This window comes from Eumetopias jubatus, unplaced genomic scaffold (assembly GCF_037043125.1).
Source record: "Eumetopias jubatus isolate StellerSeaLion01/CBP00866 unplaced genomic scaffold, mEumJub1_p1.0 scaffold_11, whole genome shotgun sequence".
In the NCBI taxonomy this organism is placed as follows: Eukaryota; Metazoa; Chordata; class Mammalia; order Carnivora; family Otariidae; genus Eumetopias; species Eumetopias jubatus.
In genome coordinates, this window is record NW_028274817.1 from 44,018,980 (window position 1) to 44,031,043 (window position 12,064).

The window sequence follows — 12,064 nt, forward strand, 5'->3', positions numbered from 1 at the left end:
TTCACAGAACTGTACACACAGAAAAGGGCCAATTTTATTGTATGATAATAATTTTTAAAAAATCAGTTGTCCCCCATTAAATGTAATATCAGAAAAGAATGAATGGAAACATTTTGTGGTAGTTAAGGATCACATCGTTACAATTCATTGGCTATATTTACATTGAAAATTCTCTCTTGGATAATAGAAAATGTATTCCTCAACGGTGGGATAAATTCTTGATGCTTAAATATAAATGATAAAACATTAAGTCAGCAAAAATATTTATTTTTTGAACCCTTCCTTTCCTATGGCAGGCTTTGTTTTTGGCTGCCGCATCCCACTGTGACCATCCTAGACAAAAGATCCCTCACTTCCTCCTTCTCCTGATTCTCCAGCTGGCTGCATTGGCCAGGATGCCATTTCTGGCAACAACACACTTCTAAGTACCAGTGGATTATGGGTTGTTGGGATATCAGTTTCCTCTTTTAACTAATTTTTTTTTTTTGCAGCAATGATGTTCTCTCTGCTTCTGATCATAACAATTATGAATGTTGATAGTTCTCTTTTTTAATGGAACAAAGTGAATGATACCAGACTATCTCAAGAGTGCCATGAATGAATGAAAATTCTACCTGCTAATAAGCCTCACACCAAATGGTGAGATACAGAGTACTCTCTCCTTTCTGAAGGCTTTGTGAGTGTATGAAAGCTATTTTCCCACATATTTATTTGAGTTCCAAAATAAAGTTCACTCTGAGGAAAGCAGGCTCTTCTGGGGACTCATCTGATTAACAAGGCATCAGATCCTAGAGGACATAAGAGGTCTGTCTGAAGCCTATTTGAAACCCAAGTGGAAGCCATCCAGCAGTCATCAATGAAAAGGTCAGACATCTAACAGTTGATAACTTTAGTTCAGCCAGAGAGAGAAAAAGTAGTGGATTACTTATATAAAATGGATAACAAGAGAAAAGCGGGCTCCTTCCCACAGATTAACCTGGAAGTCAGCTTTTTTTTTTTAAAGGTGCTCTTTTAATATGATGTAAAAATTTTTTTTCTAACACATCAATGTGTTGTGAGAACTGTCATTTCATTTGTAGCCATTAGGAAACTTTTCCAAAGTCTTAAAAATTGATAAAAACTATTTTGCCTCCAGATTGTGTCAGATATTATGTGGCATCTCTTTTTAAAACATCATTGTAAAGCATCATGATCATTTAATATCATGCTTAAAACATGAAAAAATTCAAGAGAACTAGTAAAAAAAAAAATCCCACACTCTCATTCCTACATTCTTTTCTAGTCGCCTCTACCCCCACCCCTCCCCCCATCTACCACCTTCGCCCATTTTAATGCTAGATGGGACTCCTGGGGAAATGGTGGACTGTAGGTCTTGGGGGAGGAGGGGAGGTGGGCAAATTCGAAGCAGAGAGAGAAAGAGATAATTCCCCAACGAAGGAGAAATGGTCGATTAACCCCTAAAGGCTGATCCTCCCTGGCAATCCAAGAAAGGCGAATTGCAACTGCAGGGAGAAGATACCAGTTCTATTGTCTCTGATTGGCAAATACGAAAAAAGATTGACAGTATCAAGTGGAGGGAATGCAGGGGGCGGGCTGCAGTGTTAAATGGGAGGGGTCACTGAAGACTGGAGCTCATTGATGACGCGACCCTCACGTGACCAGGAGTCGACGTGTGCAGAAGTCCTTATAGTCCAGGGCCTGTTTCCCTGTAGCAGCTCCGTATTGCTGGAGAAGGAGAAAAGTGCTTCGGATCTCTTCAGGTCAGTGTAAAAGCGGGCGCTGCCTTGGGGACCCTCGGGTCTAGGAGCCAGAGAGCAGTAGCCAGGCGGGGTCACCACTGTTTTCCCAACATTAGAGCCCGCCAAACTCCCATTTTTGTGCAGGAAATTTGGGGCTGTTTGGTGGGGGCCGGGGTGGAGACGGAGAAGGGTAGCCAATTGAGGGTCCCTAGAGAGAGCGAGAGAGAGACAATTTGGGAAATAACTTGGCGTCTCCCACTCCCTGCTTGCAGGGAACCGGTGGGCACGGCGCGGGGGGGGGGGGAGGGCGGGGTTGCCTTAAAAGGAAGGAAAGGATGAGGACGTGGGACAACTTCAGACGAACAAGGCCTAGAATCGTGAAAGGGACCGGTGATTCAGGTACTGGCCTGCTCGCTCAGCAAGCACTCCTGTCGGTCTGCAGGACTCTTTGGTCTTTTGGGCGCGACACAAATCGAGTGAGGGAAGGAGGCAGGAAAATCCCCTGGATCCCTGCAGGTCAGTGTAAGGGTGCAATCGCCTCAGGTACCTTCGGGTGGGGGTGGGGGTGCGGGTGGGAGTGGGAGTGCGTGGATGACACCAAAGCACATCCTGGGGTCGCCACAGCCTCTCCCCATCCGGATTAAGCGCTGGAGGCCTTTGCAGAGCCTGCAGCGGAAATGGGGCGGGGGCGGGGGAGGCTGGAGAGACGTGGAAGGGGGAGGGGAGGCTAGAGACTGCACCAGCAGATCTCAGGTGAGTGGCGGGAGGCTGGGACTGCCTGGGAAAGCCCGAGAGGGCGGGAATATTGGAGACCAGCGTCTAAGGAGGGGATTAATTGCTTCCGCGCTGCTCCCGTTTCTGGGCTAGGAGAGGCCTGTAAGCAGGGCCTGCTGGGAAATGGTGGGCTGGAGCGGGAGGAGGGAAGATGGAGCTGGAGCGAGAGGGGGAGGGAAGGGAGGTGGAGGAAGGGGTGGAGTCAGGGGAGTTCGGAGCCTGAGGACCTAGCCTTCTCTAGTTGGAAAACTTTGACAATTAGGGATCTGAATGAGAAGAGGCAAATCTCTCTGGGAACCCATACTTTGGCTGCCTGTCTGTCTGGCATCTAGTTGTTTTGTTTCCTTGTTTTCCAGGATTAATTTATTCAAAAGAAATAACAGAAAAATACTCAACATGCAAAAGTCTTGTGAAGAAAATGAAGGAAAGCCACAGAACATGCCAAAGACCGAGGCCGACCGCCCTTCGGAAGATGTACCACAGGAGGCGGAAGGAAATCCTCAACCTTCCGAAGAAGGTGTAAGCCAGGAAGCAGAAGGAAATCTTGGAGGAGGGCTGACCCAGCCTGGCCAGGGGTTTAAAGAGGACACTCCTGTGAGGCATTTGGACCCTGAAGAAATGATAAGAGGAGTAGATGAGTTGGAAAGGCTTAGGGAAGAGATAAGAAGAGTAAGAAACAAGTTTGTGATGATGCATTGGAAGCAAAGACATTCACGCAGCCGTCCTTACCCTGTGTGCTTTAGGCCTTGAATTCTTTTTTTGTCTGATACTAAAATCTGGCCCCTGCTTTCTTTCTGTTAGCGTTTTCTGATGTATCTTTGACCTTCGTTTTACTTTAATCATCTGGTGGAATTTTGTTTTAGGTAGTTTCCTTGTTATCAGCATCTCACTGGATTTTGTATTTTGACCCATTCTCCAGGTCTGTTTTTCAATTGGAAAGTTTCACACATTTGCATGAAAATATATTCATTATATATTGTGAAGTAAAACATAACAGGTTACAAAGCGATATATTTAGTATCAGCTCATATATGTAGGATTAAATCCCAAATTTGTGTGTGCGTGTGTGCGTGTGTGTATACATACATATATCAGAAACGTAACTGCTTATTTCTGTGTGGCGTTAGCTTTTTTCCTTTTGCTTATATGTATTTTTTCATGAACACATGTCACACACACACAAAGAATTAAAGTTTTATAAGTAAGAGTTAAATAATTTGCAACCAGCTTCTAAGGGCAATGGGGGCACCTAAACTCTTGATGGAAGAACTATTAAAAAAAATGTAAACCTCGTTACCTCTGGATCTCTTAGCCAGAGGAATAAAACTGGCAATTATTACAGATATACTTGCTTAAGACTCCGTCTTTTTCACGGGGAAAACTTTTGCCTCGCAGGGCTGCTGTTAGGAAGAAAGGTGACTCCTTTGGTTACCCTTTGTGCATACAGAACCCCAACCCACCACAGAGCATCAGTTATTGGAGGGAGGGCCCTGACATGACTTCCCTGTGCTCAGGAACAAGTCCATTAGGAGGCAGGGCCCTGGGGGCTTCATGCCAGTCAACTGCTGTAGAGCCCCACGATCCTCCTCCCTTGGGTTCTGCCCTTTGCTCTCTGCTGTCCCTCGCTGCTCCTGGTGCACCGGAGTCCTCGGGTGCCAAAACCCACTCACTTTCCTGGACTCCCCAGTGGGTCGAACCCCTACTCTGTCTTCTGAAGCCTCCCTGCTTCATAGTGACCCTTCACACAGGTGAGACGGCTTGGGCCATGCTGCCTTTCAGGGTTCTTAGCAAAACAGCCCCTTCTGTTTCTAATCCCAGGACCCCTCTAAATAGGAGTCAGACATGATGAGGCCATTTTGGGAGTTGGACCAAGGTACAAGTTTGAATTAAAAAAAAAAAAAAGCGGTTGCCTTAGGTCTAAGGACTAAGGTTTTGTCTTCCTTCTCTGGTGAGATAATCGGTCCATGAAGGTTCCTGGCAGGCCTGCCCTACTGGTTCAGAAAACTGCATATCCATAAGTTGCACACAATAAGACAGGATAACAGATCTAAGGGAATAGTCCCCTTCACCCTATCCCATCCCAAGTTAAAACATGAAAGAAAAAAAAAAAACTTGCAAAGGCACTAAGAACTATAAATCTAGAAGAAAGGCTATTATGTAAATGTTAGGAATTGTATTTATTTCCCCTATAGAACAAAAACTTTGCCTCCTGATACTCCTACGTACTTGTGTTTAACTGAGACCTGTTTTAATATTTAATTGGTTTCTTGATTTAATTATTACTAAGGAGCTGGTGTTATCCACATTTTGCTGTTGACTCAATAGTCTTCCACAAGTTTTTTATTTCTCTAACATTATGGCAAGCATTTCCAAAAAGAATGCATGAAATAGATTGCTCTCCAAATGTTTCATCAAAGTCTTGCATCATCACCTGCATTAGAACCACCTTGGGGAGCATCTTTAAAATACTGATTTCTGGGAATGCCTGGGTGGCTCAGTCTGTTAAGTGTCTGCCTTCAGCTCAGGTCATGATTCCGGGGTCCTGGGATCAAGTCCCACATCGGGCTCCTTGCTCAGTGGGAGCCTGCTTCTCCCCCCGCCCCTTGCTGCTTGTACTCTCTCTCTCTCTCTGACAAAATCTAAAAAAAAATAAAATACTGATTTCTGGGGCCCACCCTAGGATTTGCCGACTGGAGGTGGGTTATAGAAGTAACAGCAAGCTCTTCTAGGTGATTATGATGCACATTGCAGCATGAGGATGACTGGTATATACAGTATGCTTTCCATTATTACAAATATGAACTTTAATTAGAAGACAATATTGGTGAATGTTTACTGAAATTCAGAAGGCCTATAACCGTGTTTTATCTTTTTAACTATGAAAAGACTGACAGATTTATACATAGCATTTGAAAGATTTCCTTTAATAAAGAAATACAAGATAAAAAGATGAGGGAATGTAATATTAGATGCACTTTTCTTGACAACACCATGTTTGGCCATGCATTCACTCCTTCCACAATATGAGTAAAATGTATTCAAGTTCTCTTTTTGTGATCACACAAAATGGTGAGCCAGTCCTATGCCCTTTGGCTTTGTTTTCATTTTTTCCATTGTGTGATGTCATTTTGGGGGATCTTCATGTCTTCAGATCATTCTTCAAGGTTGCAACAGCCTGATGGGTGCCAATTGGGCTGGACTCTGGTTGGAGTGAGCTGAAATTCCAGGGACTAACTGTACCAGTTTGACAAAACAGGATGAATCCATTCTTCTGGTGCTCAGAGGGCTGGTACTCAGTTAGGCTGTGGAAGGGCTCACTTAAGCCACACTGCTCCTCAGGGTGGGTCTGACTATGGTTTCCCTGCTCCAGCCTGCAGCAGGCACAGACTCTCCTAACCTGATGAATGGCCTGTCCTGAACATAGTTGGAAGACTAAAACTGTCCTCGTTGCAGGTCAGAGCACTTTGCCTTTCCTTTCTTCTCCCTTTCTCTTTTGGGGAACTTTGTGTGAGGGAAGAGATAAAGCCCCAAAGATTCCTAACTGGAAACATGGGTCATGATAGTCTTCGGCTAAGCAATTGTATGAACTGGGTCTGACCAGGTAACTTGGAGATAAAGCAAAAGAGACTGACCCTTCTCTCAGAGTCCAGTGAAGGAACTCCCAAAACAATTGAAGTGAAAATGAGGACAGATCTCAGACAAGACCTCCCTCATTCCTCTCCCACCTACCTTGCTCAGACTCCCAGAAGGGCCTCTGTTGGTACCTTTAGCTCTGTGTGTGCTTGGTGTCGTAGTTCTGATGTCTGCATGAGCCCAGGGTCAGAGATATAGGAAACCCTGAGTAAAGGAAGCTTGCAAAAGCATGTGGTCCTACAGTTTAGGAGAAAGGGGGCATCACCTTCTGTATGAACAACACCCCTGCACTGCAGACCCGGCCTCAAACTTGCAGGCCAGCTCAGTCAAGGTGTGAATTGGTAAGATGTTTTTGAAAGCACTAATGGTGGAGGAAGCAATTGTGACCCTTGCTCTTTAGGTGTTATTACCTAAAGATAGGTCTTATTACCTAAATATAGGAATTATTACCACTTTTTTTTGATATCCTAAAAATTGGTTGGGCAATAAGGTGAAGATAAAATTCAACTTCTTGGGTTTAGGAAGGCAAAGTGGTTAAGTGTACAGCCTTAGAACCAGAAAAACTTGGGTTCCAATCTCGGCTCTTCCCCTTATGACATGTAACGTTGCATAAATCACAAATTATCTTCTTTTTTCTTTTAGGATACCTACTATCTTTGAAATGGGCCATTCATGGGCTCCCTGGAAATAGAACTCTAGATCAAAGAGAAAATTTCTTCTCCACCACCATCATTGCTGATTATCATCATCATAATTATCATCATCATCAAGGAATGGTATTGAGTGACTATTCAATGGATTCCTGTTAGGCACAGGCCACATACTGTGAAGATTTCTAAGGATCAGTGGGCAAGCCCTGGAAACCCATCATCTGAAAGGGTGAGGCCAATATAATGGGAAAGCACTGGCTAGAATTGGATTCTCTGCTTATAAGAAGTGTGAACCCAGATTGGTTCATTCACCTCTAAAATGAGTATAACCCTACATAAACCCCTAAGACTGTTGTGGGAAGTAAATGCAGAAAACTATATGAAATTCCTGGCATGCAACAGACCCTTAGAGAATGTTAGATCTTTGATCATCATTATCAAGTGTCATCATCATCATCATCATCATCATCATTATTGGATGATCCTGAGATTATATTCAAATAAGAACTCAGAAAGTCTGTGATTCCTTGACTCCTTATCACCCTTCCAAAAGAAAAGTCTATTCTTGTTTCTTTCATTCAACCTTATCCCTTAGTAGCAAATTTTACACAAACTAAGTAGCAAATAGTACATAAACTAAATGGAATAACTGTCATTCATTAGGAATTATAAGAGAAATATTTGAATCCTATATACATTTACAACATTTATGCATTCTGTTCCCTTTTGTGTATTGTAGGATGAAAAAAAAATTCCTTCCACATTTCCAATTACTTAGTTACCTGCCTGAAAATTTGAAATAACAAAGAAAATCCCACTTTCATGAATTACAAAACATGATGTAGAAACATCTCTTTGACATGGAAAGCTGTTTCTGACCATCATACTGTTTCGTGAAAAAGCTAGCAGCAACACACACATACACACATGTAGATTAAAGAGAAATATCAAACTATTTGAAGTGAATATTTCTAAATGGTATTATTATGGGAAATTTATAAGTTCATCTTTATCCTTCACTGTATTTCCAGTTTTAACTTTTTCAATGAACATGTGTTTTTTTTTTAAAGAGTTTATTTATTTGAGAGAGAGAGAGAGAGAGAATGGGAAGGGGGAGCGGGGAGGGGGATGGAGAAGCAGACTTCCTGCTGAGCAGGGAGCGGGACGCGGGGCGCCATCCCAGGACCCTGGGATCATGACCTGAGCTGAAGGCAGATGCTTAACCAACTGAGTCACCCAGGTGCCCCATCTGGAGTTTTTACAATTAGAAAAGGATCATAAAGGTGAAAGTAGTATAATTCTATTTCTCCTATCTCTTTAGCTGAGATAGGGCCTGTTGGCTCTTCCAGTTCCTTGTTTCCTTTCTGTTCCAACTTACTTCTGAGAAGAACCTGGTGTGTCAGACCTCCGAGGGTACTAGCTGAGAAGCTACCCCTCTCTATGCTACCTTGGTGCCACTCTCTCTTGTGAGAAATGCTGTATTTCTCTCTTTGGTCACAAGGTGGCATTTCATAATTAATTTCTAAATATTCTCCTACAAAGTGATATTAATTTCTTAAAAATAAAATAGCAATAAACATAATTTTCAAAGAACATTATGAAATTGATTCCTAATTCTGCTTTTAAAAATATATAATTATAGAAAAATACAGGCAGGATGTACCCTCAGCTGTATTTGCCAGAGCTCCCAAATTTACATTTCATTTATTGACTCATTCAACAAATATTCACTGGATGCTTACTGTGTATCAGACTGTGCTAGCCAAAAATCAGTTTATCCACCCCAGACTTTTCTCCTGAGACTATTCAACTGTCTGCAGATACTGGCCACATGAGCTAAGATAAGTGTTATCCAACTATCTGGGCATAACCCTGTATGGACACATACTCATCACTCAGCCAGTTTATCCCTTAATCCTGGAGGCTCACCATGTAAAGCCGAGGCAGTATGAAAAAACTGGAAAAGCATAGGTTTAGAGTCAGAAAAAGTTTTGTTGTAATAGACTTTTTTTTTTAAATTTCAGAACACTTGTAATTAATCAAAAGGATTCTTAGTAACCTAGGAAGTGGATTAATGATATAAGGTTTCAGATACAAGACATTCCTATATATCTAGGGTTTAAAGTCAAAGTCTACATTATGCATTTGACAACCACTGATGTAGATGATTTCCAAGGTCTGCTTCCTTCATCACCCCCATCCCCTACCCCTGTTGTTTACTGAGCTCCCACTAAGTCCCTGGCCCTTGGCTAGGCCCTGGGACACAGCAATGAATAAAAGGAAGTTCCTGCCTTTACGATGCATCTATTCTGATTTACATTCTTTAAAAAAAAAGTGAGGTAAAATTTACATACAGTGAAATGAACAGATCTTAAGTGTATATAATCGTGTGTAAAATAGGACATTTCCATGACTCCAAAAAATGCCCTGTCCTTTTCCATAGTGTGAATATACAACAATTTATCTACTCAGATATTTTGAACATTTGCATTGTTTCCATTTTTTGGTCTATTATAAATATAGCTGCTATGAATATACTTGTATAAGCTTTTTGCGTGTATGTGTTCTTATTTCTCTTGGGTAAATATCTAGGAGTAGAGCTGCTGGGGCAAAGCAAAGGCAACTGATTTTACATGAAATTGCCAACAGTTTTCCAAATTGGTTGTAATATTTTGTACTCAAACAATGTATGAGAATTTCAGTTGCTCCACATTCTCACCAAAATGTCAATGCCACGAAAGAAAGAAGGCGAGATAACTATTCTAAATTAGAAGAGATTAAAAGACATAGCAACTAAATACATTGTTTGAATAAGGATGGTAGATAAGAAAATAGTATTACATCAATGCTAAATTTCCTGAATGCAATCATTGTATTGTGCTTGTTTAGGAGACTGTCCTTATTGTTAAGAGACAAAATGCTGAAGTATTATGATTCTACGATTAGCTTTAAAGTAGTTCAGCAATAAAAAAAGAAAGAAAATAAATATATAGCACGAGAGAGAAAGCAATTGGCAAAATATTAATTGGTGAATCTAATCTAGGTGAAGGGATTAAGAGTATATAGGCATTCATTTTATTATTTTTGAAATACTTTGAAGGTTTGAACTTTTCAAAATAAAAAGTTAGTGGTAGTGGGGTGGGGGAAGGCATAAATATCTGGTCAGCCCTCCAGAAGAAAAGGTGGCTTAAATGAGAATCTAGAATCAAGATTGACAACTTTGGTTATCGGCAAACATGAGGTGATAGATTATGCAAACAACTTTAGAGGAACATAAAGACGGGGCAGCTGGTTGAACTCTACTTCTGGCAAAAGTTTAAGAAATCATTCCATAGGCCAACTTGTTGGGACAGACCACCACATGTCATCAAGACTTTTCTGTAAAAGTTAAAAGAGCAATATCTACACACCATGGATATGATCAGATTCTTGTGGGAGGAAAAGAGGAGCTTGACAATATCTAAGTATCCAATAAAAGTGGACTAGAAACAACCTTAGGACATTAAGACAAAAAGAAGAATGTAGTTTAATAAGAAAACCTGAAGGTATTGTATCAGATCTTGATATAGAAAGACTTATGTGAACTGCTTTGCCAGCAGGGAAAGTATCAAAAAAAAGAGAATCACAGAGACCAAGGTTGATCCTGTCCCATTCAACCCCTATCCAGTGCAGGAAGAAAACAGTGGTCGGGAGCCCCAGAGCAAGTGAGGAAGGAAATAGCACAATGGTAGGAATGGAGTAACGGGGTGTGAGGATGCAGCAAGGATGGGAGTAAAGCAAAAGAATCCAACATAAGAGTAATGTAATCTGTATTTACACAAGAGCAAAAGGTGAAATTGGATTCAGACTAGAAATATATCAGGACTACAGTATAGTGGTGTACATAAAGTTGCCCTCCAAGAACCACATTTTATACCAATCTTCTAAACACTCCCCAAATGGAGTTCATCTCCAGTAACAGCTAAAAGCTGGTATGAAAATATATAAAAATGTTCTCTACTTGTCAGGTTCTTTTTGTCTTTGAGAATTCTGTAAAAAGTAGAATGAGGATTTCCCTGTAAAATTGGGACAATCAGAGCATCTGTCAAAGAATGGTTGTGAGGATTAAAGGCAAATATCTAATTAATGCCCCTGGTACAAAGTAAGTACTTCATAAATGGTAGTTTTGTAAGCATGATTTACAGCTATTATTGTTCAACTAATAAACATTTTTAATGTGGAGAGGAATCAATACTGCTATTTTTTCAAAGGAGTTATATTGGATTGTTCAGCTCAGTTCAGCAATGTATGAGAGCATGTGGAAGCTTGGTGCTGAAGCCTGCACTGTTAATTAAAAAAATGCATCTATTTGGACTGCTTTATGTGTATGTGTGTGTTGCATATGTATTTTTGGGAACAAACAGGTCAATATGCAACCCCCTGAGGATGTGAGATGGCAGCAAAATTTTTTCTACTTTAATAGTAGAAATTTTTATTAAGGTGATTAACATAACAATAAAAAATTAAAAGATTAAATAAAGGTCTCTCTCCTTCCTGGTCCCCTTAAAAAATTTCAGGTGTCATTTACATGGAAGTGAATTATAGTTACAATGTTAATGATAAGCCACCCTTAAGTAGGTCATAAACTTAAACTGCTTTTTAAATCCCTTGTGTGTGTGTGTGTGTGTGTGTGTGTGTGTTTTAAGTATGTTCCATGCCCAACACGGGGCTCAAACTCATGACCCTGAGTTCAAGAGTCACATGCTCTACCAACGGAGCCAGCCAGGCATCCCTTCTTTCTAAAGTTTCTAAAGTAAAATTTAAAATAACCAATGACCAAGAAGTGGAAAAAAAGAAGTAATGCTAAAGTTGAATCTGGCCTAGTGGAATGTTAAAGATCTTTAAAAACAAACTATTCTCTTCCCAAATGAAAATAGCTGCACTGTATTCATGATTAAACAATTATGCAGAAAAATATTGAGAATTAGCAAAAATCACACTTTAGATCCCTGCCACCTCGCATGACAAAAGCAAGGTGGGCACTGGTGGCTGAGGGGGATGGTAGAGGAGGGTAGGAGGGAGCAGGAGAGGCAGGTAACCAAGAGGTAGAAGAGGGAAAAGCAGAAAATCCAAGGCCTGGCTAGAGTAGGGATGGGGAGTGGGTGGAGACATTCACTAGCAACCAGAGAAGAGCAAACTCCAACCTAAGGCAGTGAAACCGATTGTGGCCCCGCGGATTATCTTGGACAGGAATGGACGATAGGGCAGTTCAGGATGAGGCTCCATGAA

At 41.2% G+C, this 12,064-nt stretch overlaps 1 protein-coding gene across 2 annotated transcripts; it reads left to right on the plus strand.

Moving 5' to 3' along the window:
- Positions 1-1,657: 1,657 nt before the first annotated feature.
- TCEAL8 (transcription elongation factor A like 8) lies at positions 1,658-3,859 on the plus strand. Of its 2 annotated transcripts, XM_028095975.2 has the most exons (3): positions 1,658-1,760; positions 2,182-2,255; positions 2,870-3,859. In XM_028095975.2, the coding sequence occupies exon 3, from the start codon at positions 2,910-2,912 to the stop codon at positions 3,261-3,263; it is 354 nt and encodes a 117-aa protein (XP_027951776.2). In that variant the 5' UTR covers positions 1,658-1,760; positions 2,182-2,255; positions 2,870-2,909; the 3' UTR covers positions 3,264-3,859. The 2 variants fall into 2 exon arrangements, with proteins under 2 accessions (XP_027951776.2, XP_087884820.1); XM_088028694.1 differs by lacking the exon at positions 2,182-2,255.
- Positions 3,860-12,064: the final 8,205 nt, after the last annotated feature.

What these genes read in the sequence shown, in the direction of transcription:
- TCEAL8 (XM_028095975.2), top strand. Translation starts at nt 2,910, where the DNA reads ATGCAAAAGTCTTGTGAAGAAAATGAAGGAAAGCCACAGAACATGCCA.